This window comes from Juglans regia, chromosome 6, assembly GCF_001411555.2.
Source record: "Juglans regia cultivar Chandler chromosome 6, Walnut 2.0, whole genome shotgun sequence".
Lineage (NCBI taxonomy): Eukaryota > Viridiplantae > Streptophyta > Magnoliopsida > Fagales > Juglandaceae > Juglans > Juglans regia.
Genome location: NC_049906.1, coordinates 20,490,525 through 20,515,796, shown reverse-complemented (window position 1 = coordinate 20,515,796; position 25,272 = coordinate 20,490,525). Strand labels below are relative to the sequence as shown.

The following is a 25,272-nucleotide window of genomic DNA, read 5'->3' as shown; positions in this document are numbered from 1 at the left end:
TTTGGTTGCACGACTTTTTTTCATACTCATAGCCATCAAAGAGGAAAACTGGATCCAAGAGCAGTTAAGTGTATTTTTGTGGGGTATTCATCAACCCAAAAGGGGTAAAAGTGTTATCATCCACCTACCAGGAAGTTCTTTGTTTCTATTGATGTCACCTTTGAGGAGCAACAATCATACTATACTCAACCTTATCTTCAGGGGGAGCCCTTCTCATTCATTGAAGATAAGGACAGAGATTTGTTTTTACTTGACTTACCATCAAATCCTTCAATTCCTCAAACCTCAAACTCAGCCCCTGAATCTGTCCAATCCACTTCCATAGCCCATGAACTTGTCCAATCCACTTCCATACCTGCTGAACCATCTCAAACTGTGACAAAGAATGATGAATTTCATGACTCTAGAAGATTTGTGCAGGTTTACTCAAGAAGAAGAGATCTGGACCCTAATCCTTCCAGCTTCAACTCCAGATCTTGAGAATGAGGTAAGTCCCGATATTTCTCCTCCATCAGCTCATGATCACAACCTTCCTATTGCTATTAGGAAAGGCACAAAAGAATGCACTAAACACCCATAGTACCCTTTATCAAAGTTTGTGTCATTTAGAAAATTCTCACAATCACATAGGAGTTTTCTAGTCAACATAAATACCATTCTTATTCCTAATACTTTATCTGAGGCATTATCTAATGAGAATTGGAGAAATGCTATGAATGAAGAGATGTAGGCACTAAGAAAAAATCAGACGTGGGAAATTGCAGATTTACCACCCGGGAAGAAAGTTGTGGGATGCATGTGGGTGTTTACAGTGAAGTACAAGTCAGATGGTTCCTTGAAGAGATACAAGGTCAAACTAGTGGCAAAAGGATACACGCAAACCTATGAGTGGCTAAGATGAGTACGGTAAGAGTGCTGCTATCACTTGTTGCTAACTTTGACCGGTACTTGGAGCAATTCAATATAAAACCGTCTTTCTTCATGGTGAGTTGGAGGAAGAAACATACATGGATGTTCCTTCAGGCTTCAAGGGAAATCTGAAAAGTAATAAAGTGTGCAAATTGAAGAAAGCACTTTATGGTCTTAAACAATCACCAAGGGCTTGCTTTGGAAGGTTTACCAAAGTAATGCTTGCCACTGGATACAGACAGAGTGATGTAGGATAGAAGTGAGAATAAGAGATAGAAGCATAGTAATAGGAAATAGAGAAGAAAAGGAACCAGAAGAGAAGAGAGGAAGAAGAAGAAAGCAAAGAGGGGTTGGAAGGAGGTAGCTGTGACGCTCAACTCTTAATTCAAAAACCTCATGTTCCAATGTTTATTACAAGTCCTTAAATAGTAGGGCAATACAACCCTAAATAAAATAAATAACACATTAATAAAATAACAATAATAGAGGATGTCCTTAAATAGTAGGGTAATACAAACCCTAAACAAAATAGATAAGACATTAATAAAATAGATAAAACATTAATAGGAGATGTCCTCATCACAGAGTCGCAAAGATCATACACTCTTTGTTAAGCACTCAGATGCAAGGGGAGTCACATCTCTTTTGGTATATGTTGATGACATAATTGTGATAGGAAATAATGAGAAGGAGAAGGAAGCCTTGAAAAGGTGTCTGGTCAAAGAATTTGAGATAAAAGAACTAGGAAGACTAAAGTATTTTCTGGGAATTGAAGTAGCTCATTCCAAAGAAGGCATCTTTATTTCACAACAGAAATATGTAACTGGTCTTCTAAGGGAGACAGGACAGTTGGCATGTAGACCCGTCTCCACACCGATCGAGCCAAACCACAAACTTGGAGAGGCAAATGAAGATCCAGCTGTAGACAAGGAAATGTACCAAAAACTGGTAGGAAAACTTATATATCTAGCTCACACACAGCCAGACATTGCATATGCCATGAGTGTGGTTAGCCAATTTATGCACAACTCGAGAGAAGTTTACCTACAAGCAGTGTACCGTGTACTACATTACCTAAAGGCCAATCCTGGCAAGGAAATTCTATTTAAAAGAAAAGCCAGATTGATTCTTGAAGCATACACCGATGTTGATTATGCAGGTTCACTAGTTGATAGGAGGTCTACTACAGGTTATTGCACTTTCCTTGGAGGCAATCTTGTGATATGAAGGAGTAAGAAGCAGAATGTGGTAGCTAGATCAAGTGTGGTGGCAGAATTTAGGGCAATGGCTCAAGGAGTTTGTGAATTACTATGGCTCAAGATAATTTTGGAAGACCTTAGAATCAGATGGGAAGGACCAATGAAATTATTTTGTGACAACAAGTCGGCCATTAACACTGCTCACAATCATGTTCAACATGATAGAACAAAGCACATTGAAGTGGATAAACACTTCATAAAATAAAAGTTGGATGGTGGATTAATGTACCCCATATGTGTCAACTAATGGCCAACTTGCAGATGTACTCACAAAAGGGCTTAGCAGTGTAGCATTCCAAGGACTTATCTTCAAGCTGGGAATGAAGGATGTATATTCACCAGCTTGAGGGGGAGTGTTGGAAAATAGATAATTGATTCCCTCAATCTTTGGTATATTAGGAAACCTATATATTTGTATCTTTGACTTCCCTAGGATTAGGGGATAATCATTAAGGAATCCCACTGATAGAGAAATCTGTTTTAGGAAGTAAAGTTTCCTATTTTATTTCCTTATAATTAGTTCTGCAAATCAGCAATGTAATCGTACATATAGTCTGTGTAAAGGCTACAATCAATATAATACAATTGATTCATTTTTTCCCACAATTGGCTATACCAACAGGATACTCCTGGTACATGGATCCCTCCTTTGAAGAACTACTCACAAGCTCCCCCCCCAAAAGTTTGTCTCCAACTAATCTACCTCCACTTTCTGCAGCCGTATCAAATCCCTTAGTCCATCAAAGAAAAAAGGCCTCCACTTATAGATATCACTAACTAAAAGAGTAAGATGGCAAGGAATCACCGTTGGTATGGAAACCAATTGGAATTTGGCTTCGGTCCATCATTTTTTACAGATTGGACTGAACCGAACACCCATAGGGACAAGTAGCTATCGGTCCGGCCTAATTTTTTTTTCTTTTTTTAAATCAATTAATAAAAAAAATTATTTAAAATACTAAATTAAACTAAGTGACTTATTAATATGGATTATGTAACAAATTCAATAAAAAAATATTTTATATAGTCAATGATAATAAATTAGATGAAAGCTACATTATTAATTTATATAATTATTATATAATTAACTAATCGATATTATATATTAATTAATTGATTGATTATTAACAAGTGTTAATAACATATTTAAAATTTTTTATTGTTAATAGTGATAGGTTAGATGAAGATATATATAAAATATTGTTAATTTATAGAATATTAACAAGTATTAATAACATATTTTAAATTTTAAATTGTTAATTGTACAATTATTATAAAAATAATATATATAAAATATATATATATTTTTTTTTTCATTCGATCCGATCCAGTCAGAAAAAATCCTGGACCGTGGACCGGACCGAAACTTTTCGGTCCTCTAAAACATGGACCGAGACCAACCGGTCTCAGTCTCGGTCCGGTCCGGACCCAAACGGTCCGTTCGGTCGGACCGACCGTTTATCACCCCTACTGACAATACTTCCATCTGGGTGGTGGCAAAGTTATCGTCAGCAACCGACAAGCATATCTGTGACATCCCGGCGATCATCGAAGGGACATTGATGGGGCACCACCTACTACCAACGAATGAGTCTGTGACACCTCAGGAGGAGGAGCAACCATCGGTGCGTGGTGGGGAGACCTAGAACCTGAACCCATTTTGGGTTCTTGGCCCCGCCAAACATGCGATCTAGATCTACACCATTTGTAAAGTATAGAGACCAATCATCTTACATGTTTACAAATTCTTTGAGTTCGTAATCTATTAAAGATTAATTGCTCCGAACTGGGCTTATATGATATATATATATATATATATATGTGTACGGTTCAACTTGAGGGAAAGAGACGAGTTTTGTTAAGAGTTAAATTAATAAGGAAATTTGCTACAAGGGTAATCTGACTATATTGAAACCTATATATATAACAATAAGAGTTTGAGATTGGCAATGTAAGTGTATTCTCTCTTCTTTGCTAGTATGCAAATCTCTCAACACATTTTCAGTATTTTTAGGAGTCATTTGACAGTTATGAGTCACCTAAGTAGAGGTAATAAAGTCCTTTCAATGATTAGGCCAGTTATGTGTTCTAGCTACTACATATACATCTTAAGATGGGAAGATTATTAGGTACTCCCCAAGCATGGATGATGTGGTACTCTCATCCTATGACAATATGCCATGTAATTAAAATTCTTATGTAAAAGCTAACTTTTAATTGACATGGCATGTTGCGGGATGGGAGCATGACGTGTCGGAACTCTAGGAGTACCTAATAATTACTCTTTAAGAAGTAAGCTGTAATTTTTATCAGGGAAGAGAGAGAGAGAGAGAGACATTCTAGGATTGAAAACAAACCGTAGAATTTCTGAATCCCTCACTTTAATCTTTACATATGTGTTCCTTTATTTCTCAATAAGATATTGAATTATTTTCAATAATCAATAGCAATTCTTTACAAAAAGAGATCAGTTGGCTTTACTGCATCAAAGGAGTAATTATCAGGTTCAAATCTTACCAACCAAAAAAAAGATTAACGGTGGATATACATCTAAATTTCAAAACACGTATACATCTAAATTTCATACCAAGAGAATATAACTACACTACGACTACTAAAATTGGCTATAAATGCAGAGATTATATAAAGCACTTCATGGCTTACCTCACGCAGTGCTCTTGAGAGGTCCTCCATCGTCAATATTAGGCGCTTATCCTGCTCCCAAGAAGGGAAAGAGAAACAAAAGAAAACACATTATAATGGCCAGTAATGATCATGATATAGAGCCAATGTATACATAGAGATCAGCTGCATCACCTTTTGCTGCTTATCCCTTTTGTCCTTAACTACTGCAGCCTGTCTTGCCTTGCACTGCCTGCATTATTATATAATTTATTAAACAGCTGCTCTAAAGGAAAGGGCGATCCATTTCGATAAGAAAAAGTTCACCGAGTACCATTTCTTTTAGATATAAAGGTTTTCTGACTATTGGATCAAATCATAATCTAGGCCTTTGACCAGTAAGTCCACTTGGAACTGATAAACTCCAGAAAGAAAGCCCAAACCAAGGAAAACTCATTGCCAACCAGAACAGAAACGATAATTACAGACAAGAAAAGCAACTACCTACGAGCTTCAACTTGAGTTGATATTCTATAGGACAAACTAACTTGTACAGTCAGAAGCATCTCAATAGTAAGCCCACATTCCCCTTACACTTCAGCAATTACTGGTTTTTTAGTTCACATAAAAGCGTAAAATATCGATATCAAGTATAAAACATCACCAGCTTCTGCTCCAACCCTTATGCCTCTCCTTCAAAACCTTGTAGTTGCATTCCAGATTACATCTCCACATCATGGAAAAGCATTGTCTTATATAAAATTTGCAGGTGCATTTCCATACATATGTCTCTACATATGTGCGTAAGTAATGAAATGGCATAAGAGTTCAAAGTGTTCAATAACATACTGAAGAGCATCAGTTGCAACCTCAGCTACAAACTTCTGTGTAGCAACAGCTACCAGCCTAATTCTGCAAAAATAAAGCCAAAAAAAGGCAAGACAAACACCGAAAATAAAAATTAACAACAAAGGCATAGGAGATTAAAAAGGAAAAAAAAAAGACTTCAGACTATTTAGAGAGACGTGTTGAACTTTTGTAAACACCATTTCGTTTAGATCACCATAATTCTAACTAGTCTAGAAACTATATTTTTTTTCAAAAAAAAAAAAAAGTAACTAGAAACATCTTTTTCACAAAGAGCCCCCATGAATAAGAGCAGCAATATAATCAAGATATAATATTCCTTCTCTCCACCAGATATTTGAACCACTAACTTCAATCAAAACCTCTTAGCTAAATAATAAATGGTAGCCAGCAGCAACACTGCTGGAAATATGGCAAGGACGAAAAAGAGCACAGGCAGAAAGAGTTCATCCAGCTGAGTGACTCAACTGGCATACCTTCAAAAATTTCCCCAACTGAACTATATACACTAAGTTGGCATAAGAGGATATAGCTTTCCGGTTAACTGGGCTTCTTTCAGAGTTTATTTGCACACTTGATCCAAGAGGGCCAAAACATATTGATAAGCCAACCACATAACCGAGTATTGACTACACCATCATCCAGAACTCAGGACTACATTATCTTCTAATGAGACGTCAAGAACTGATAGCCCAGTATGCAAAAGACGTATCTGTCCTTTGGAAAATGAATTACGGTTAGATCTGCACTCATTCCTTGAGGTTAATTATTGGGCACCTATGATTAGAACATAGGATTATGGAGGATTAGTTTTATGAAGATTTAGAAACCCACAAGCCCACTAGGCCCATGTAAGGATGTGCAAGCCCAAGTATCATCCTTGCCAAGCCCATAAATAGCCCATGAAAGTGAGCCCACATAGGTTATACCCGAAACCTACTTGCACTACACTTCTAGTTGTAAGCACAACTCCTAAGGCAACCACAACTACCACACCCCTTGGACTCAACACCCTCCAAACTCTATTTATAGGCCCCATATGAGAGCCCACCTACCATGACATGAGCACTAGCATGGCCCCAAGGCCACAAAATTCTCTTAAATTTTGTGGTAAAACCAAAAACCCTAAGCCCCATAACTCCACTACAACATTGACCCCCTAAGCTACACATGCTAGAATTAGGTTTATGGCATTAGAATGCATGTTTATACACAGGATTGAACAAGCATACATATAGGAAGATTATTTGAATGAAATCATGCATATTTGAGGACTTAGACCCACGAATTTGATGGTCTAAACATTGGGACAGATTCTACAAAGATAGAGATTATGAGCAATTTTGGTGACATATAGTCTATGCTTGAACATGGATGGATGCATTGAGGATAGGGTCATGTGAACTCCAATGAATAAGAATTAACAGCATGCATAGTCACATGTTTGCTTAGGCAAGATTAGGTTTGAAGATCTGAGGGTGCATAGGCAAGACTTGCGATGGATGATAATAGACTAAAATGATTAAAGTGGTCTAGCAAAAGTTAAGGGCTAATTGAATGTTTAGGAACTCAATAGGCATTCGGGTAGTCCAACTATGTAACATACGGGTTATAAATTAGGAATAAGAATTTTTATTTTATAATAAGGATTATTATTATTATTATTATCATTTTATTTTTCTTTAGGGTGAAACTAATTGACTGACCTACCGCCCTTCATGTCGTGCCGGCCTTTTAAACCACCATAGTGATTTCTTAGCCTGAAAGTTTTCTAAGTGGTAATCGACTTACATGCTGGAATCTTCACCTATATATTCTCTCTTTCCTCCACAAAATTTCCTCCCACATGTCAACAAGCCATCACGGCCAGTACCTCCCGCAAGTGAAAATCGAATTTTCTTCTACACAATAAAGCCCATAGCCCCTCACATCAAACCAAGCACTTACCTCGCCGGAAACCACCACAGAACACGTCGACGGTAAGTCCTCTTCTCTCTCCTGCATCGTTTTTCCCTCTCTCTGCCATGGGTAACAAATTCCTCAGTGTATTCCATGGATGCCACCACCAACCACCACAGGGAGCTGGGAGTGCTCGGTCTTATTCACAGAAATTGTCGGTCAACCACTTTCCTTCAGTCCTCCATTGTTCCGCTAAGCCCCCACTGAGATCTCCCTCAATGTCGCATGGTGCTCCCTCTCCCAAAGCCTTTGTCTTCCCTTCTATTGTTTTGTTTTCAACCTTCCCAAAAGGTGCATGCATGCATTTGGTTAGGGCTGAAAACCGACGTATTCGGTGAGATTTTGGTCCAAAACCAACGCTGCCCCAACGGTGGCTGGAGAGCTTCAGAACCGGCCAATTAGGGGGGAGAAAATTGGCATCTTCGATGTCAGCGTGAGTCGGTGCAGTTCGTCAGTCTGCCGTCGGCGTCGTTGTGAAGGAGGCGTGCAGTAGGCTGTGAAGTTGCAATTGCAGAGGGAAGAAGCAGAAGAAGAAGGGGGGGTTAATTAAAATTAGGTGAAACTAGCCATTTGGCTTAAGGCACTGTTTCACCTAATTCTTCTTATAAAACTTATAACTATAATATATATAATCAGCTGGTTCGACGGTTTAGGTTTTGTTTAGACCGAAACTGAATCAGCCGGCATCGGTTGACTTAAGTTTATACCATTGGCCGACCCATTTTCTGCCAATTTCGACCGGTTCTGAACTCCGACAATGGGTCCGCGTCGGTGATGGCAGGTCCTGTCGGTTTCTGTAACGCCCTACTTTTGGTTATTACAAAAACACCCTTCAACCCAATGCCTTTAGATTTCCGTAAAAGCATGTGGAAGAACCCTTTTGAGTAATTACGTTTGTGCACTTAAGTGTACATGGCAATTGTATGTTTTAACCTTGAGTCATTTACATGGGTTGTGCTTGGTTTTTAAATGGGACTTGTGTTTTTATATTAGGTTGGGCCTAGTTGTATTTTACAGTAAACCCCTATGTTATACTTTACATGGGCTTGGTTTAATTGAATAAATATTTAGCCCATAGACCTATTTTTACAGAAATTTTTTTTTTTTATTGGCACCAAGTGTCCGAGAACAACGTCCCAACTAATCCCGGGGATGCACAGGCCCTCGGCAATGAGTTTTCCGCAAGTGCACCTTAGGTAATTCAAGAGGAAAATCCCCTAGTTCGATGGCCCCTAGAGATTATTTGCACCCAAGGGGATTTGAACCTTAGACCGGAGGGGAGCATACCCTCAAGCCTAGGCCTGTACAAAAAATACTCGAGGGATTTAAAGTATATTACTAAGTATTAAATGTACAAAAAAAATATATTACTAAGTATTAAATTTATGATTAGCCTATAGTAGTGTGGAGTCTATTTTATGAAGTTAATATTTCCATTGTTTATTTTGTAGAAAATCAAGAAACATGCTATGAGTTTTAAATAATATTAATATCTATTAATCTTCGTATAACTGAACATTTATTAGATTAATTCCATGGTGTGATTTTAATTAATTAGAATGCTACGGCACGCTTTCTTAGAAATTTAGTGCTTCGTATAGTTAGCAAACTACGAAGTGAAATATTGAAAGTCAAGCTAAGAGGTAAGTAACATGATCATAATCTTTATCTGTGCAGTAATTATTCTGTTATGCACAAAAAATGATGTCTACCTATGCTATGTACAGCCAATTCCAGGTTAGCCCTTTTTATGAACCCACGATGAATTACAACGCTATGCTTGTGAATGAAATTATGTATGTCATGCTGATTGACTGGATATTATGTCATGCTACATAATGTTTTTGTTATGTTATGCAATGTCATGCAATGCTCATGCTAAGCCATGTCACATAATGCTCATGCAAGTTATGTTATGTAATATTCACGTCTGTATGCCATGTTAAGTGCTATGCTAAGCATCTGAAAGTTCACAAAGACAACATGTCACATGTAACATGATAAGATAAGTAAGAAATCATGTGAACAATAAGCAAGCTTTAAGAATGGCTTTATGTTATAGGTGGATGTACGAGCCATAGACCTAAGCATGGTCCACCATAAGTATGCTATGATGTATTTGATAACATGGACCTAAGCCTCACCATATACTATGCTATGATGTATGCAGTAACAAGGACCTAAGCATGCTTCACCATATGCTATGTTATGACTATGCGGTGCCACAGACCTAAGCGTGGTTCACCATATGTATGCTATGATGTATGAGGTGCTATAGACCTAAGCGTGACTCGCCATATGTTATGCTACGATTTATGTGGTCAACAACAATTGGACCGATGCACATATGTTATGTTGGCCACTAAGTGAAAGTCAAAATGAATAAGCTATGTACGAATGATAGAAAATGCATGGCATCAGTTATTCATGCATCGTCATGATTAAGTTAATTCCACCTATGTTACTAATGAATGATCTATATGTTATGTGTATGTATGTCTATGCATCTAAGTTTTTCTAAATCAAGTATGATGTCAAGTTAAAAATTAAATTTACAGTATGATATGCTCTTACTGAGTTTTTGACTCATTTGCTTCCCTGCTTTTATGTTTTAATGTCCCAGATGATGATTGCGTATATACAGATTTGGAGTGCTAGGAGTAGAATTAATTTCCAGAGACTTAGACCTTGAACAAGTGTTACTTCCATATGGACTTAGTTTATGATTTAGACATTTGAATCAGTGTTATTATCACATAGAACTAGTTATGTCCTGTTGTTATGTTTTCAGCTTTTATATAATGAAAGACTAACATGCTAGATAAGTTTTTATGATTTAATAAATGAAGCATTTTTATGATGTCGTATATCTTTACTGGGCATTATGCTACGAATGTACATGACATTCTTGACTTACGGGAAGGGGTGGTACAAACTAAGAGAAGTTTTTGTCTTTAAAGTGATGGTATGCGAGATTATAAATTGACGTGATTACATATTTATTGGATAGGTGATTATCGATGCGCTATGTCCAAAGTTGCGAGGTAAGTAATATGACCATGCCCTTCATTGGCACACATATTTTCCAAATTATGTAAGGAATATGATCATGCCTTTCATTGTCATGCATATTTTCTAAACTATGTAAGTAGCATGATCATACCCTTACTCGTATGGTAAACGATGTTTTTAAAGTATTATGTATGTATGGCCTTTTATTGAAAGCCTCTTTTTACATACTAAGTTACGAAATGATGAAAGTGAGTTTCAGTTTCATGTTATTAAATGTTTTACATGCATCATGATATGTTTTCATTTATGATTACGATAAGTTATGTCATTATGTGTTCTACATGCATCATGGTAAGAAAAATAAAAGACAAGTTATGAAAGAAACATTAAGAATGGCAATAAGAGATGCATTGTACCAATGCAGTTATGGGTGAATGTGCAAGCCATAGACCTAAGTGTGGTCCACCAAAGTATGTTATGATCAGTTAAGCGGTTTCCCTTATGATCAGTTCAATGGGCTATGCATAGTACATGTCACATGTTTATGTTGCACATTTTAAAAAAAAAAAAAAACCCTACATGTATAGTATTTTTACTGTGCTATGTACTTATTAAGTATTCAACTAATTTTTTGTATGTTTTAAATCCATCCCAGGTTATGGTCATTGTGAGAAAGATGTTGCAGGATGGGACTTGACCAAGGGAGACAAACCAAAGACCTAGGCAGTTTATGAAAGATAGATGAGTTGAGATGGATTGAGATGGTTTGTAAATAGTAGAATAAAAGTTGAATTATTTATTATACTTTGTGTGGGAATTTGGGAAAGTTGTTTTGAATTTTGAAAAAGTTAAATTGTTTATTATATTTTATGTGAGAATTTAAAAAAGTTGTAATGATGAGATGAGATGAGATGAGTTGAGGTGGGTTTTGAATGCAAATGAAGCCTTAGTTTTATGTTTCCAGCCATTAAATTTATTTTGTTAAGCACATGAGACTTGAATAATTTTCAATGAATGCTTCCGCATGCTCTCTTTTAAAATAATGAAATGTGTTTTATGTTAAATTATAGAATCTTTTATACTCGGTGCTTCATTACGAAGAAAATTTTTAAAAGCGAGGTCAGTAGCATTTCAAGTTCCCTGGATTTCTAAAAATGGTGTGATTCTTAACCCTAGGGGAACAGGGTGTTACAAACCTAGAGCTTTGTCACCCGCCATACTTTTTACCACTTTCCGGATCTCCATCTCTTCAAATGATCATTTTGTAATTGAGAGCACCATTTTGTAAGGCCTTGTTGGGGAACACGAGCATTCTCAACTATTCTCAGATATTTTCAAATATTTCCTTCCCAAACATCATCACTCAAACACAACAATTTTCAACTTTTCAACTTTTTCATCTAATCATTATAATTTTTCCAAACTTCCAAACAAAACACAAAAAATAATATAATTTTTTCAAATTTCAAAACAAAAATAATATTAAAAAAATATTTTCAAACAATTTTTTAAATTTATAATATTTTTATTTAACTTTTTTTCTCTCATTTTCCAAAACCCAATATAACATATTAACTCAAACCATTTCACTACTATTCACAAATCATTTCACTACTATTCACAGATATTCTGACATATTCTAAGCATCCAAATGAGCCCTAAGTACATCTAAGTTTGGTCTCCTATGTTAGCCACCCGATGAAAAATTATGGTGCATTTATCCCCCCTCCATCAACCATAAGGCTCTCGATTTTTGTCTCCACGATATTGCCTCCAATAGAGAAACTCTTTCAAGTTCCGCAGACACTTGGGATTTTAAGAGCTCCATACACTTCAGATAATTCCCTCACCACCTTCACACCTTTCAATCCCTTGATTTCTTCAAATAGAGAACTCTTTTGGCCTTCCACATTGACAAAAACCAATTCATTCCATACCTTCTTTCTTCAAAGGCTTCAATTTATATGCCAAGATGTAGTTTGGGTTTCCATGAAATTAGTAAAAATACCACCACTGACAGGTTCTCTCAATGAATCCCTCCAATTTCAACCACATATTTTCTGCATGAAGTACCTTGGTCGTCCATGAATACCTCCACAATCAAGGAGGATGGGAAAATGGTCGAAACACAGCTTGGGAGTCTCTTTGAATAAGAATCGGATATCATGCTTCCCATTCTGATGATACGAAGAATCTATCAATCCTTGACCAAGAGGAGTTCTCGGTTGCTCGACCAAATGAAGGAACTACTTGCAAGAGAAAGATCTAGTAAATCTTGTTCAGAGATGAACCGAGTCATGGACTCACATGTGAAAGTCCCACCAATACACTAAGGCTTCGTTTGTTTTCACAACTATTTTCATCTCTTCCCATATCATCTAATCATTACAACTTTTTTAAATTCTCAAACAAAATAAAATAAACAATTCAACTTTTTCAAATCTAAAAACAAAAATAATATTAAAAATATATATTCTGACAATATTTTATTCAACTTTCAACTTTTATCTCAACCCATCTCATCTGCGAAAACAAACGAAACCTAAGGTAAGTCCCCTATGCTATTTATTCCTACCAACTCATCCCATAATAATTTTCATGCACAATCTAGATTAGGACCATAAACACCTGCAAAGGCCCATTGAAACAGCGAAATCGAAATGCATCGGCATAACCAAGACTAATCCATCTACAACATTCTTGAACGAAAAAGCCACCATAAAATCCCCCACACAATCTTCTATCTTTTCCACCACCCTTTTATCTCACCTCACTAAGATGCCTCCTGAAGTTCCATTGGATGGCAAATAGAGCCAACCCACTTGACTACAACCCCCCACAAACTTCTAATTATATTTAATGAAATGAGTTCCAATTTCGTTTCTTGTAAACATACAACGTCCACTTTCCATTTTCAAAGCTAATTTTCTGATTTTGAGGTGCTTTTCCATCTCATTCAGCCCCCTTACAATCCACGAAATGATTTTAGGCTTTATAAAACTACATCCATTACCCTTCCCTTTGATCATCCAGTTGAGCCTTTTTAGTTCTCTAGCTCTTTTCTTTGTTGAAGTGAGCTCCTATTCTGAATTTGAATGTGATTGACCAGCCTCTTCACAGTCTGCTGGACGACTTCCTCCCAAGTTTCTTCTTCACTATCTGTGAAGCGAGGGAAATTATGTAGCTCTAGAGAGAATATTTTTTGCATGAAAAATCCAGAAAGGGTAGAGCCTTTTCCTCAAATTTTAAGCTCTCTCTCTCTCTCACACACACACAGAGACACTCTCTTCAAATTTGAATTAATTACTAAATTCAAAAAGAGAATTACACAACACCATAATAATTACTAAATCTCCAAAAAGCAGAATGCAGAAACATCAAATATAATTAACATTTTGCATTCTGCTGCATTCTTCTTTGTTCAATGCACTGACTCAATTTGAAAATTCAAAAAATGAACAAAAAGCACTTACAGTCGAACATCGGGACATTGAAACCCGCTCTTGGCTAGGTAATGCTCGACCAACTCATCTGGTATCTGAAAGCAAAATAGAAAACACAAACAAGCAAAAAAGACAAAAGAAAATAAATTATGTAGGTGCATTTAAAAATGGTTTTAGATCGGAATTTTCTGGGAAAAAAAATGAAGAGATTTTTGTAGGAAGAGGAAAGACTTACGGTGGGAGTGTAGTCCATTAAGGATGCGAGAAAATCAGAGAGCGCAGCGTCATCTTCATGCGTACCATCACCCGGTTGCTGATTATGATTCATCCTCTCTCTCTCTCTCTCTCAATGTGTTCTAGAGAGGAGGGGCGGCAGAGAAGGGTAAAAAACTGGTCCTGGTACTGTCTCTAGGCGTATTCTAGAGAAAAGAGGGGGAGAAAGCACCGGCAAGGGTGATGAATTGGAGTTTGGGTGTTTAGGAGAGATGGATAATAGTTGTGTATTAGGAAAATTCTCTTTCCGTTTCCTTCCTACGCTTTAACCTACAAAACAAAGCCAACCAAACAGAATTTTAACGATAGGCTATACAAATAGAAAATATTTGCAGTGCATGATGGATTTGTTTTTACAACTGTTGTTCGCTGAAGCAAATACAGCACACGTCACAACATCAAATACTTCGTGCGTTTCCTTTTGTTCATTTTTTGAATTTTCAAATTGAGTCAGTACCATACCGACAGATTTGAAAGAAAAGGGAGTTAATTCAACGATTCGAGATTCGAGAGAGACATAGAGAGAGAGAACCATACCGGCGGCGATGACGGCGAAGGAGTTAGAAACTTAGGGTTTACCCTCAGTTGGATTAAAAAAAGATATTTCATAACAAGCCCTCAGTTGCATTAACAATAGATGAAAGAAACCATGGCAAACTGAAACTGAAATCACCAAGTCAAACCGAGAGGAAAACGTAAATCATACCTACGAATCTAGGGATCTGAAATTCTGCGATGGCACACACAGAGAAAGCAAGAGAGTGGCGGACCTCCGTGGGCAACGGCGTGAAGCGGAGAAGAAATGGTTGTCACAAGTATCGGGCTTAGAGGCTGAGCTAATCGTGGGCTAGGGACACGGGAAGTTTGGGCCAACGTGAGGAAAAGATGGGCTTGAATCCAGTTATTTACCTTTAGGCCTTAAAACGGCATATTATTATTGTCATTTACTGTTTTACCCTTTTATTGTTTGTTATTTAGACTCTTGTTTGATTGGTTAAAAGCTCTATCAAAACGGTTAGCAGTAGTGAGTGCTATAAGTCACAAAAGCGTGTAATAGCTTGTTATCGAATATTCTAGTAGAAATATATTCTCTAAGGTTTCTCTTCCCCTTCGTATACCTTTTTCTCTTAAGTTTTTAGAGGATTCTCACTCTCTAAGTGAGCTCAAAAATTTATTTACAGTTCTTATTACATTGTGAGTGTTACAATCTGGTATCAGAGATTTCGATCTCACTATGCTTACAAGAAACAAATGGCAGATGGTACATGGATGAGTCAATTGCAAGAAGGTCTGGCGAACCTCAACAAATCCACTGATTCCCAGTTTAAGACAGTAGAAACAGAGATGTTGACCTTGAAGCGTCAATCTAATGCAATTATGCAGCAACTGGCAGCCATGAATGTTGAGTTGCAAAAGTTGTCCCACAAATCTGGTCACTCAGAGTCTTCAAACTACCACCACCACCGTCACTGCCACGAAGATCACCAAGAATCTGGAGGAGAAATGATACCAAGGTTAGTACGTATTGATTTTCCAAGTTACAAGGGGGAGGACCCCACTGGCTGGCTTTATAAGGCCAACCATTTCTTTAATGTTTATAATACATTGCCACAACACAAATTGAGACTGGTCTCCTTTCATATGGAGGGATAAGCCCTCATCTGGTTTCAGAATTTAGAGGAATCGGGTGGTTTGGATCATTGGGAGGGATTCACCAAAGCTTGACTAACTAGGTTTGGTCCTAGTTCATATGATGATCCCATGGAATTATTGACCCGTTTGAAGCAAGTAGGAACTGATGAGGATTATAAATCCAGATTTGAAGCCTTATCTAATAGGTTGAGTGGCCTATCTGAGTCTTACAAACTCAGTTGTTTTTTGAGTGGCTTGAGGGATAATATAAGGTTGTCTGTTAAAATGTTCAAACCAAATAAATTGCTTACTGTCTATGGCCTAGCAAGGATACATGAGGAATTGTTGGGAGCTATAAGGAAGAATTCCAAAGGATTATTGCCCTTACCCGAACCCACAATCCCAAAATACCATTATCATAGCCCATCCACATCACCAAAAGAACCTCCCAAAGCCCTAGTTCTTATCCAAAAAATGAACCAGACCCAAATGAAAGATGACAGGAATAAAAGACTATGTTATTACTACGATTCAAAATGGAACTCAAACCACAAATGCTCCAACCCAAAACTATTCCTTATTGAGGAGATAACAGAGGACTCGGGGGAGGAAATGGGGGAAGAAGAACCCTTAGAAAGCCCAACACCCGATACACAACCAGAAATTTCTCTACATGCCTTGTTAGGATCCCAAAACCCGAAAACAATGAGATTGAGAGGTAGGGTGGGAGACCAGGAGGTGGTCATACTTGTTGACTCGGGGAGTACCCATAACTTCCTAGACCCCTTAACAATAAGAAAAGGGAATTTGGCAATAAAAGGGGAGGAAAGGGTTAATGTAAAGTAGCTAATGAGGAGTTGATCACTAGTGAAGGAAGAAGTCCTGAACTAAGGTTTCTAGTGCAGGGAAATAGCTTTTCCACAGAAGTTCAAGTGTTGGTATTGGCGGGTTGTGACATGGTGTTAGGGGTGCAATGGCTAAGGGAATTGGGGCCAATACTCTGGAACTTTGCTGAGCTGACCATGGAATTCCAACAAGATGATAAGTCCATCAAGTTGAAGGGTTTAAGCCCTACAAACAGATTGAGTTGGGGGGATTAAATAATCATCATAAATTGGAAAAAATGGGATTGCTACTACAATTATTGGAGAATGTTTCAGTCTAAAAAAGGGGAAGAGTTCTTGACCAAATACAGGACTTATTAAATCAATTTAATGATGTGTTTGGGGAACCACAAGGGTTGCCACTTAACAGGACCCATGACCACTCTATTACTCTACTGCCAAACACCACACCTATTTTGGTCAGACCATATAGATACCCCTATTTTCAGAAAGAGGAGATAGAGAAGATTATTAGGGAATTGCTTAAAAATGGGGTGATTCAGCCCTCCCAAAGTTCCTATTCATCCCCTGTTTTACTTGTGAGGAAGGCCGATGGTTCATGGAGGATGTGTGTCGATTTTAGGGCACTCAATAAGGCCACTGTCAATGACAAATTTTCCATACCAGTAGTAGAGGAGCTGTTGGATGAGTTGTGTGGGGCCCAGGTTTTCTCAAAGCTGGATTTATGATCTGGTTATCACCAGATCAGAGTAAGAGAAGAATACATTCCTAAAACGACCTTTAGAACACATGAGGGTCATTACGAATTTTTAGTTATGCCTTTTGGGCTAACTAGTGCCCCCTCTACATTCCAAAATCTCAAGAATGACATATTCAGGCCATACTTAAGGAAATTCATCCTATTGTTCTTTGATGATATCTTAGTCTATAGTAAGACTGCGAAAGAGCATGTTCAGCATTTACAGCTGACCCTAGAGACTTTAAGAGGGCATAGCTTATTTGCTAAACCATCAAGTGTTGTTTTTCTTGTTCTGAAGTGGCTTATTTAGGGCATTTGATTTCGGCAAAAGGGGTGAGGGAAAATCTTGAAAAAACCAGAGCCATGGAAAAGTGGCCTTTTCCCACTATACTCAAGGCCTTGAGGGGCTTCCTTGGCCTTACAAGCTACTATAGAAGATTTATAAAAGGATATGGTGGTATTGCTGGTCCCCTAACTAGTTTGTTGAAGAAAAATCAGTTTTGCTAGACAGTAGAAACGAATGAGGCTTTTATTAAGCTAAAAACAACAGTGACCAAACCCCTTGTACTGGCCCTACCAGATTTCACACTACCCTTTGTTATTGAGTGTGATGCCTCGGGAAAGGTCATTGGAGCTGTACTGATGCAAAGGAACAGACCTATTGCTTATTTTAGTCAAGCCCTTAAAGGAAGAATTTTGGCTTGGTCAACCTATGAGAAGGAATTGTATGCCTTGGTGGCTGCTATACAGAAGTGGAGGCCCTATTTAATTGGACATATTTTTACTGTTAAAACAGATCACCAAAGTCTCAAATTCCTCCTAGAACAGAAGATAGGGACTCTGATGCAACAAAAATGGGTCTCAAAACTTTTGGGGTATGACATAAAAGTGGAGTACAAGAAGGGGACTGGAAATAGGGTTGCTAATGCATTGTCTAAAAGGGATGAGGGCATTGAATAGGCACTAGAAACCATCATTTCTGCCTTGTCAGTACCTACTACCGAATGGTGGGAAGAAATTAAGGATGGGTACACTAAGGATCCTTTCACTGAAAACCTACTGAGTTTAAACCAGAAAAAGCAATTACCTATGAACTTTACAGCAAGAGAAGGCCTGCTTTATTACAAATAGAGGTTATGTGTGGCGAGCAATGGGGACTCTAGACTGAAGATACTGCAAACACTCCATAGTGGGCCCTTGGGGGGACATTCTGGTTATGACAAGACTCTATAGAGGATAAAGAGTGAATTTTATTGGCACGGGCTCAGAACTTATCTAAACAAGTTTATAAGGGAGTGTGAGGTGTGTCAAGAGGTTAAGGTTGATCAGTCCAAGCCCAGTGGACTATTGCAGCCCCTTCCAATTCCCTCACAACCATGGATCCACATAACCATGGATTTTGTGGAGGGACTACCAAGTTCACAGGATTTCAACAGTGTGTGGGTGGTGGTGGATAGACTCACTAAGTACTCCCATTTTGTTACTCTGAAACACCCCTTCTCTGCCAAGACAGTGGCACAATTGTTTGTTAAACATGTCCTTAAACTACATGGGATGCCCCAATCCATCATCTCGGATAGAGGAAGAGTATTTTTACAAGCATGTTTTGGCAGGAACTCTTCAAGATCCAAGGCATCCAACTAGCCTTTAGTACCTCATATCACCCTCAAACTGACGGCCAAACAGAAGCCGTTAACAAATGCCTAGAAAACTACCTCAGGTGTTTTGTGGGTGACCAACTGAAAACATGGGCACACTGGGTTCCCCTAGCCGAATGGTGGTATAATACCAACCACCACTCCTTTACCCGTACCACTCCTTTTGAGGCCCTCTACGGGTATTCCCCACCCAAACTTATCCAATACATCCCTGGAAATACAAAGCTAGAGGCCGTGGATGAAAATCTCAGATCAAGGGAAAATTTTTTACAACTACTCAAGCACAAATTGAATAGAGCACAGAGCAGGATGAAAAAGTAAGCAGATTTAAAAAGAAAGGAACAAAATTTTGAAGTAGGAGAATGGGTCTACCTTCGGCTTCAACCTTATCGGCAGATGTCTTTGGTGCAGAGGCAAAGTTTGAAGCTTTCTCCTAGGTTTTTCGGGCCTTATCAGGTAGTGCAGAGGGTCGACAAGGTAGCCTACAGATTGAATCTTCCACCCTCTTCTTCGATTCACCCGGTATTTCACATATCCCAACTCAAAAGGAAGCTAGGGCAGCAGGCAATAGTAGTTCCGGTTTTACCTCCTGTGGATGTTGACGGCGTGATTAAACCGGAACCAGTCGAGGTGTTGGCCAGAAGAATGCGGAAAGCAGGGAATTAGGCAGTCGTAGACTTGCTGGTCTGTTGGCAGGGGCAGAACCGTGAGGACGCATCGTGGGAGCCCTTCCATGAAGTGAAGAAAACCTACCCACACCTTGTGGGCAAGGTGTTCTAAGGAGGGGGCTTTGTCACACGTATCGAGCCTAGAGGCTGAGATAATCATGGGCTAGGGACACGGGAAGTTTGGGCCAGACGTGAGGGAAGCATACAGATGGGCTTGAGTCCAGTTATTTACCTTTAGGCCTTAAAACGACATACTATTGTTGTCATTTACTGTTTTTCCTTTTATTGTTTGTTATTCAGACTCTTGTTTTATTGGTTAAAGGCTCTGTCAAAGCGGTTAGCGGTAGTGGGCGCTATAATTCATAGAGGCGTGTAATAGCTTGTTATCAAATATTCTGGCAGAAATATATTCTCTGAGGTTTCCCTTCCCCTTCGTCTACCATTTTCTCTTAAGTTTTTGGAGGATTCTCACCCTCTAAGTGAGCTCAAAAACCTATTTACAGTTCTTATTACATTGTGAGTGTTACAATGGTGCAGCATAGCGGGTGAAGGGCGACGACGCGAGGTAGAGAGGTTTTCAATGTTCAACCCTATAAAGCCTTGATGTTACGATCTCACACCGACTAAGTATCAGATTGGTTGATGGTTTATAAGCCCCTAGACATCCTTCCATTGTAAGCTAGTTTTCAGGGGTGAGTTCTACCTAGTGGGTTCATAACAAATGGTATCAGAGCCACCTCACATCTAAGGACATGTTGCGACGGTTGCAATCGTGCGGCACGGGGGCTGATGTCGACATGGCAGTGTTCGCTTTGACCTAGGAAAAAGACCTAGCATACAGCCAGCCCGTGTGAGCGTCAGGACCACCGTGGACGTCGACTGCGGAGCGTGGTAGTTGTTATGATCCCACATCGACTAAGTATCAGATTGGTTGATGGTTTATAAGCCCTTAGGCACCCTTCCCTTGTAAGCTAGTTTTCAAGGGTGAGTTCTACCTAGTGGGTTCATAACACTTGAACTGAACAAATGAGGACTTTACATCATGAGGTCACGATGCGGGTATCTGGTATTGTTATGAAGCTAGGTAGAAGGAAGAAGATCAGAAGAAAGGAGGAGAGTCTGTGAAAGAGAGAAGGGAATGGGTTGCATAAGAAAGAGGAAGGGAGCTACGATGTCGTTTTAGTAAAAAGAAAACCTTTCCACTATTCAGTCTGCTCCTAGAGCTGTTAGGGACCTCAGTCTATCCCTAAACATTGGGTTGTCCTCGCCTTGGTTCTCCTTGTGATGACCGATTGCCTAAGTCCTTATGCTTGGACTTTGAACAATAATGGCAATGTATGATGATAAAGATGAGTTCCTAGGTTGATGATGGTATGGTGTTTAGTGATGAAATGATGATGATGATGAATTCAAGTGTTCTATGTGATGAATATGGGTGTTTGATGCTAAGTGAAATGGCTTGAAGGTTTTCCTTGATGTTGGGGCCACTTGGAAGATAATTAGGGTTAGTATGGTGAAGTGTAGCTAGGGTTTTGTGTGGTAGCTAAGGATGATTTCGAGATTGGGAAGAGATGTACTAATGTTTGAGTCTTAAATGAGATGCTAGAGTTTGAGAATAATGTGGATGAGAGAGGCTAGGGTTGGAAGGTGTTTGAATGAGTCTAGGGTTGCTCGTTGATTTTAGGGATTAGGAGATGGAAAATAGGATTTGAACATGGCGAGATAGGATTGGGAGTCTTTGGTTGACTCTAGTGATTGTAGGGAATGGGAAATTTGAGGGATTGAGTGATTCTAGGGAAGTTTCTAGAATTAAGGGATTGTCTAGTATAAGATAAAGAAGGTAGGATTTGAATATGGCAAGAGATTGAGTCTTTGGTTGACTATGTGTATTGAAAGAGTTGAGAGATTTAAGGAATGAGTGATTCTAGGGAAGTTCCTAGAATTAAGGGATTGGAGATTGAAGATAGGATTTGAATGATAGGTAAGGTGGCTAGGGATAATCCTAAATGGTAAGATGCATGGGGGTTGTTAGGAATTGAAAGTTTGACTAAGGCAAAAGATGTATTTCGAATTTGGGAAGAATTGGAAGATGTAAGATGAGTTCCTAACTTGTAAGAGATGATTTAGGGAGTGGTAGGATTTTAGAAAGATAGAGATGATTGAGGGAAGATTCCTTAGTGGTAGGAATCTATCAAGGAAAGATAGTGTTTCGGATTTGGTAAGTGAAGAATGTCATAGTTGAATAGAATGATTTTAGGAATGAGGGATTTAAGGAATTGAAAAGGATTGAATGAGTGGAGTGATTCAAGGGATGGAGGGATTCTAGGGAAATTCCTAGAATTAAGGGATGTGCTTTGGATTAGTCAAATTTCCTAAAATTAAGGAAGTTGTCAAGTGGGACTCTTAAGGGATGGCTAGGGTTTATGGAGATGATGGAGGCTAGGTATGGTAAGTGACTAATATGAAAAGATGGTGGCAAGAAAATTTCGGCTAGGTCAATGGATTGGATGAAGGGTGGCTATGGTTAGGATTCCTAGAGTTTAGGAAATCCTTGTGGAAGGCTAGGGTTACCAAATAAGGCAAGATTTGTGTATGGCAAGATTTCGGCTAAGTGGATTTCGGCTAGGGCTAATGGCTATAATGGATGAAGAGTAAATATAGGATATGGACAACTAGGACAAACACTATAGTAGTCGAATTATAGTATATGGATGGATTGAATGTGGCAATGAAAATATATGGATGAACACGCATGAACAAGATGGATGAACAAAATGGGTGAATAAGATAGATGAACAATATGGATGAACAAGAGGGAAGAGTATGATCAAAGGATGAATGGACTCAACAAATAAATATGAAGACTCTCTTTTTGGTTTATATGGATATTTTGATATGGAAGAAAATATATGTACATCAAGGACAAATGAAGAACACGATGAACAAGTGATAAACACTCAAGAACAAAGTGAACAAAACATAGCCAATTCAACTATGATTCACGAATTGCACATAGATTAAATAAACATCTTTATTGATAAACTTGAAAGCAACAAAGATAACAACAACTTGGATTCAAGAATTGCACCAAGTTGCAAGAACAAGATAAGTTGAATCACACATATTCATGAATTGCAAGGTGATGATCCTTAACTAGGAATTCACTAATTGTACCCAAGTAGCCCAAGTGCTAAGCACCGAAGGATTATCTCAAGAATAAGGAGATGTTTGGATTCGAAGATGACTTGAGATGAGCTGAGATGAGTTGAGATGGATTGTGAATAGTAATGATATGAGTTGTGAATAGTAGTGAGATTTGTGAGTTAAAGTTGCTGAATAGTAATGAATAGTAGTGAGATGAGTTGAGATGAGCTGAGATGACTTGCGAATCCAAACAAGCCCTAAGTCTACCCACTTAGGGAATTTGCCAAAGATTTAAAAGATGTAAACTAAATGCCTAATTGTCTTATTTATAGAGAATACAAAGTGGAAACTCTAATAGGTCCCTTGATAAATAAAAATAAATAGAATAAATAAATAAACAAGTGATAGTGATGTGGAACCCATGGGGGCCCACGTCATTGGCCCTTGGTGGCCTTGGCTGGCCCATGTATGCCTAGGACCATGTCCTATGGCGGTTTTTTATGGGGTCTTGACAGGTGCTCTTGAGTAGCACCACTCATTGTTACCATTAGCTGTTTTTGCAAAACTATTTTTTTTCTATTTTTTATTCAGATTTTTTTACTATATTTAAATATTTTTTAAAAAATAATAAAAAAAATACATCAATATACTTAAAATCACTTCCTTCATCATTAAGTAAAAAAAAAATCACTGAGCGATCAAATGGAGCGGTAACTATTTGGTGCCATAGTAGTTTTTTCCTACTCATAACCAAGTGACAACCCTGATTATAGCTGACCAAAACTTCACAAAACTCCTCATGTGCCCTCTCCTCTTCATTTTACACCTAAGCCATCAACGTATTTGCTGATGCTACTGCACTGCCAAAACCCATGACCAAGGACCACCCTCACCCACAACATCGCCGACAACCACCTCTTCAAACGGCCAACAAAGTTCACCTCACTCTCACCTTTCTCACCCCACTCTCTGAATTTTTGTGAAAAGTGATTAAAGAAAAAAGACACCAACTAAATAAACGACCCCATCTCTCTTGATAGTGTTCTCGTGGAACATCTGCTACATGACTGGATTGTAGAAGCAGAAAAACAAGCCTTGTCGGAAGATGAGGTATTCAAGCTCACATTTTTTTCATGGTTAAGGACCTGTGTGAGTTGGGTTAAACATGTTGAGTTGATTTTGGTACATAGCATTTTTATACATCATAAATAACCCCAAATCAAGCACAAATCAGACAAAATCAACACAAATCAGAGCAAATTAGATATAAGACCTTGGTGGGGGGCAACAGAGCAAGTCAGGGAAGGGGGGGGGGCGATGGAGGAATTACCTCAATAGGGGGTGACGGAGCTTGGTGGGATGATGGAGGTTGGTGGCAGCAATTGAGATTGGTAATGGCAACGGGTCTAGTGTCTCAAGGTGTGGCGACGAGTTTAGTTTTGTCGATATGAGAAACTGGTATGCTTTCGTTAGAGGCAGTGAGGCACGAGTGAAAAGGGTCCTTCTCAAATGGGTGTATTCAGATGAAAAATTACCTACTTTGCATTTGATAAATTCCCTACTTGTCTCATTCTAATTGGAGGCTGTTAAAACCATAAGACAAGTCGAACTGTTGCGAAGAAGAACTGTTTAGTAAAGCTAAGGAAGTGAGAGCAACAGGTGAAATGCTGCGTATCAAGTCCAATAGATTGTAGTCTGGATGCTGCATTTAGTTAGTTTGAGTATGTTGTGTTTGTTATTAAATTGTAATCCTCCGCACGGGAGTCTAGAGTCAATGAGTACATAAAGGAAAATTTTGTAGAGGAGAGGATATTCTGGAGTGTGTTTTACTTTTTAAATTGCCTGTAGGAATTAAGGATGCCTTAAACAGCCCCAACGGTAACTATTTTCATTAAAGTACATATTTACATTTTATCTCCATTACTCCAAGTGGGATCCTACAGATATCCACATACTCAACCCATATTCAGTTACGAATGTGGGTGGGTATAATATCAGTCTTATTCGCTTTGATCTAATTGGACGGATAACTGTCTGAATTCATCTGAATTTTTAAATTCTTGATCGAAAACAAATCTGATCCGGATCTGCAACCTTATAAGTGTGTCTTTACCCTTCAAAATATTTACAAAAATGCCATTGACGTTCTGGCACAAACAAAACCTTCGTTTGAGCATTTTGAGTTTTGATTGTGTGCAGTGAACTGTAAGGTAGGCCTATGCATAAAAGGGCTTGGCCTGAT

General features: G+C 38.4%; 1 protein-coding gene across 3 annotated transcripts in view; it reads right to left on the bottom strand.

The window, feature by feature from the left end:
* LOC109002146 (transcription initiation factor TFIID subunit 10) overlaps window positions 1-15,215 on the bottom strand; it is a 30,889-nt gene extending 15,674 nt beyond the window's left edge. The window contains exons 1-6 of one of the 3 annotated variants that reach the window (XM_035691340.1): window positions 15,051-15,215; window positions 14,307-14,614; window positions 14,102-14,166; window positions 5,640-5,702; window positions 4,986-5,043; window positions 4,833-4,883 (exon numbers count right to left, since the gene is read on the bottom strand). In XM_035691340.1, coding sequence (XP_035547233.1) covers window positions 4,833-4,883; window positions 4,986-5,043; window positions 5,640-5,702; window positions 14,102-14,166; window positions 14,307-14,399 — 330 coding nt within the window. In that variant the 5' untranslated portion in view covers window positions 14,400-14,614; window positions 15,051-15,215. Of the gene's footprint in view, window positions 1-4,832; window positions 4,884-4,985; window positions 5,044-5,639; window positions 5,703-14,101; window positions 14,167-14,306; window positions 14,615-14,881; window positions 14,999-15,050 lie in introns of those variants that run through there. The other 2 variants (XM_035691341.1, XM_035691342.1) reach the window with 2 other exon arrangements.
* Window positions 15,216-25,272: the final 10,057 nt, after the last annotated feature.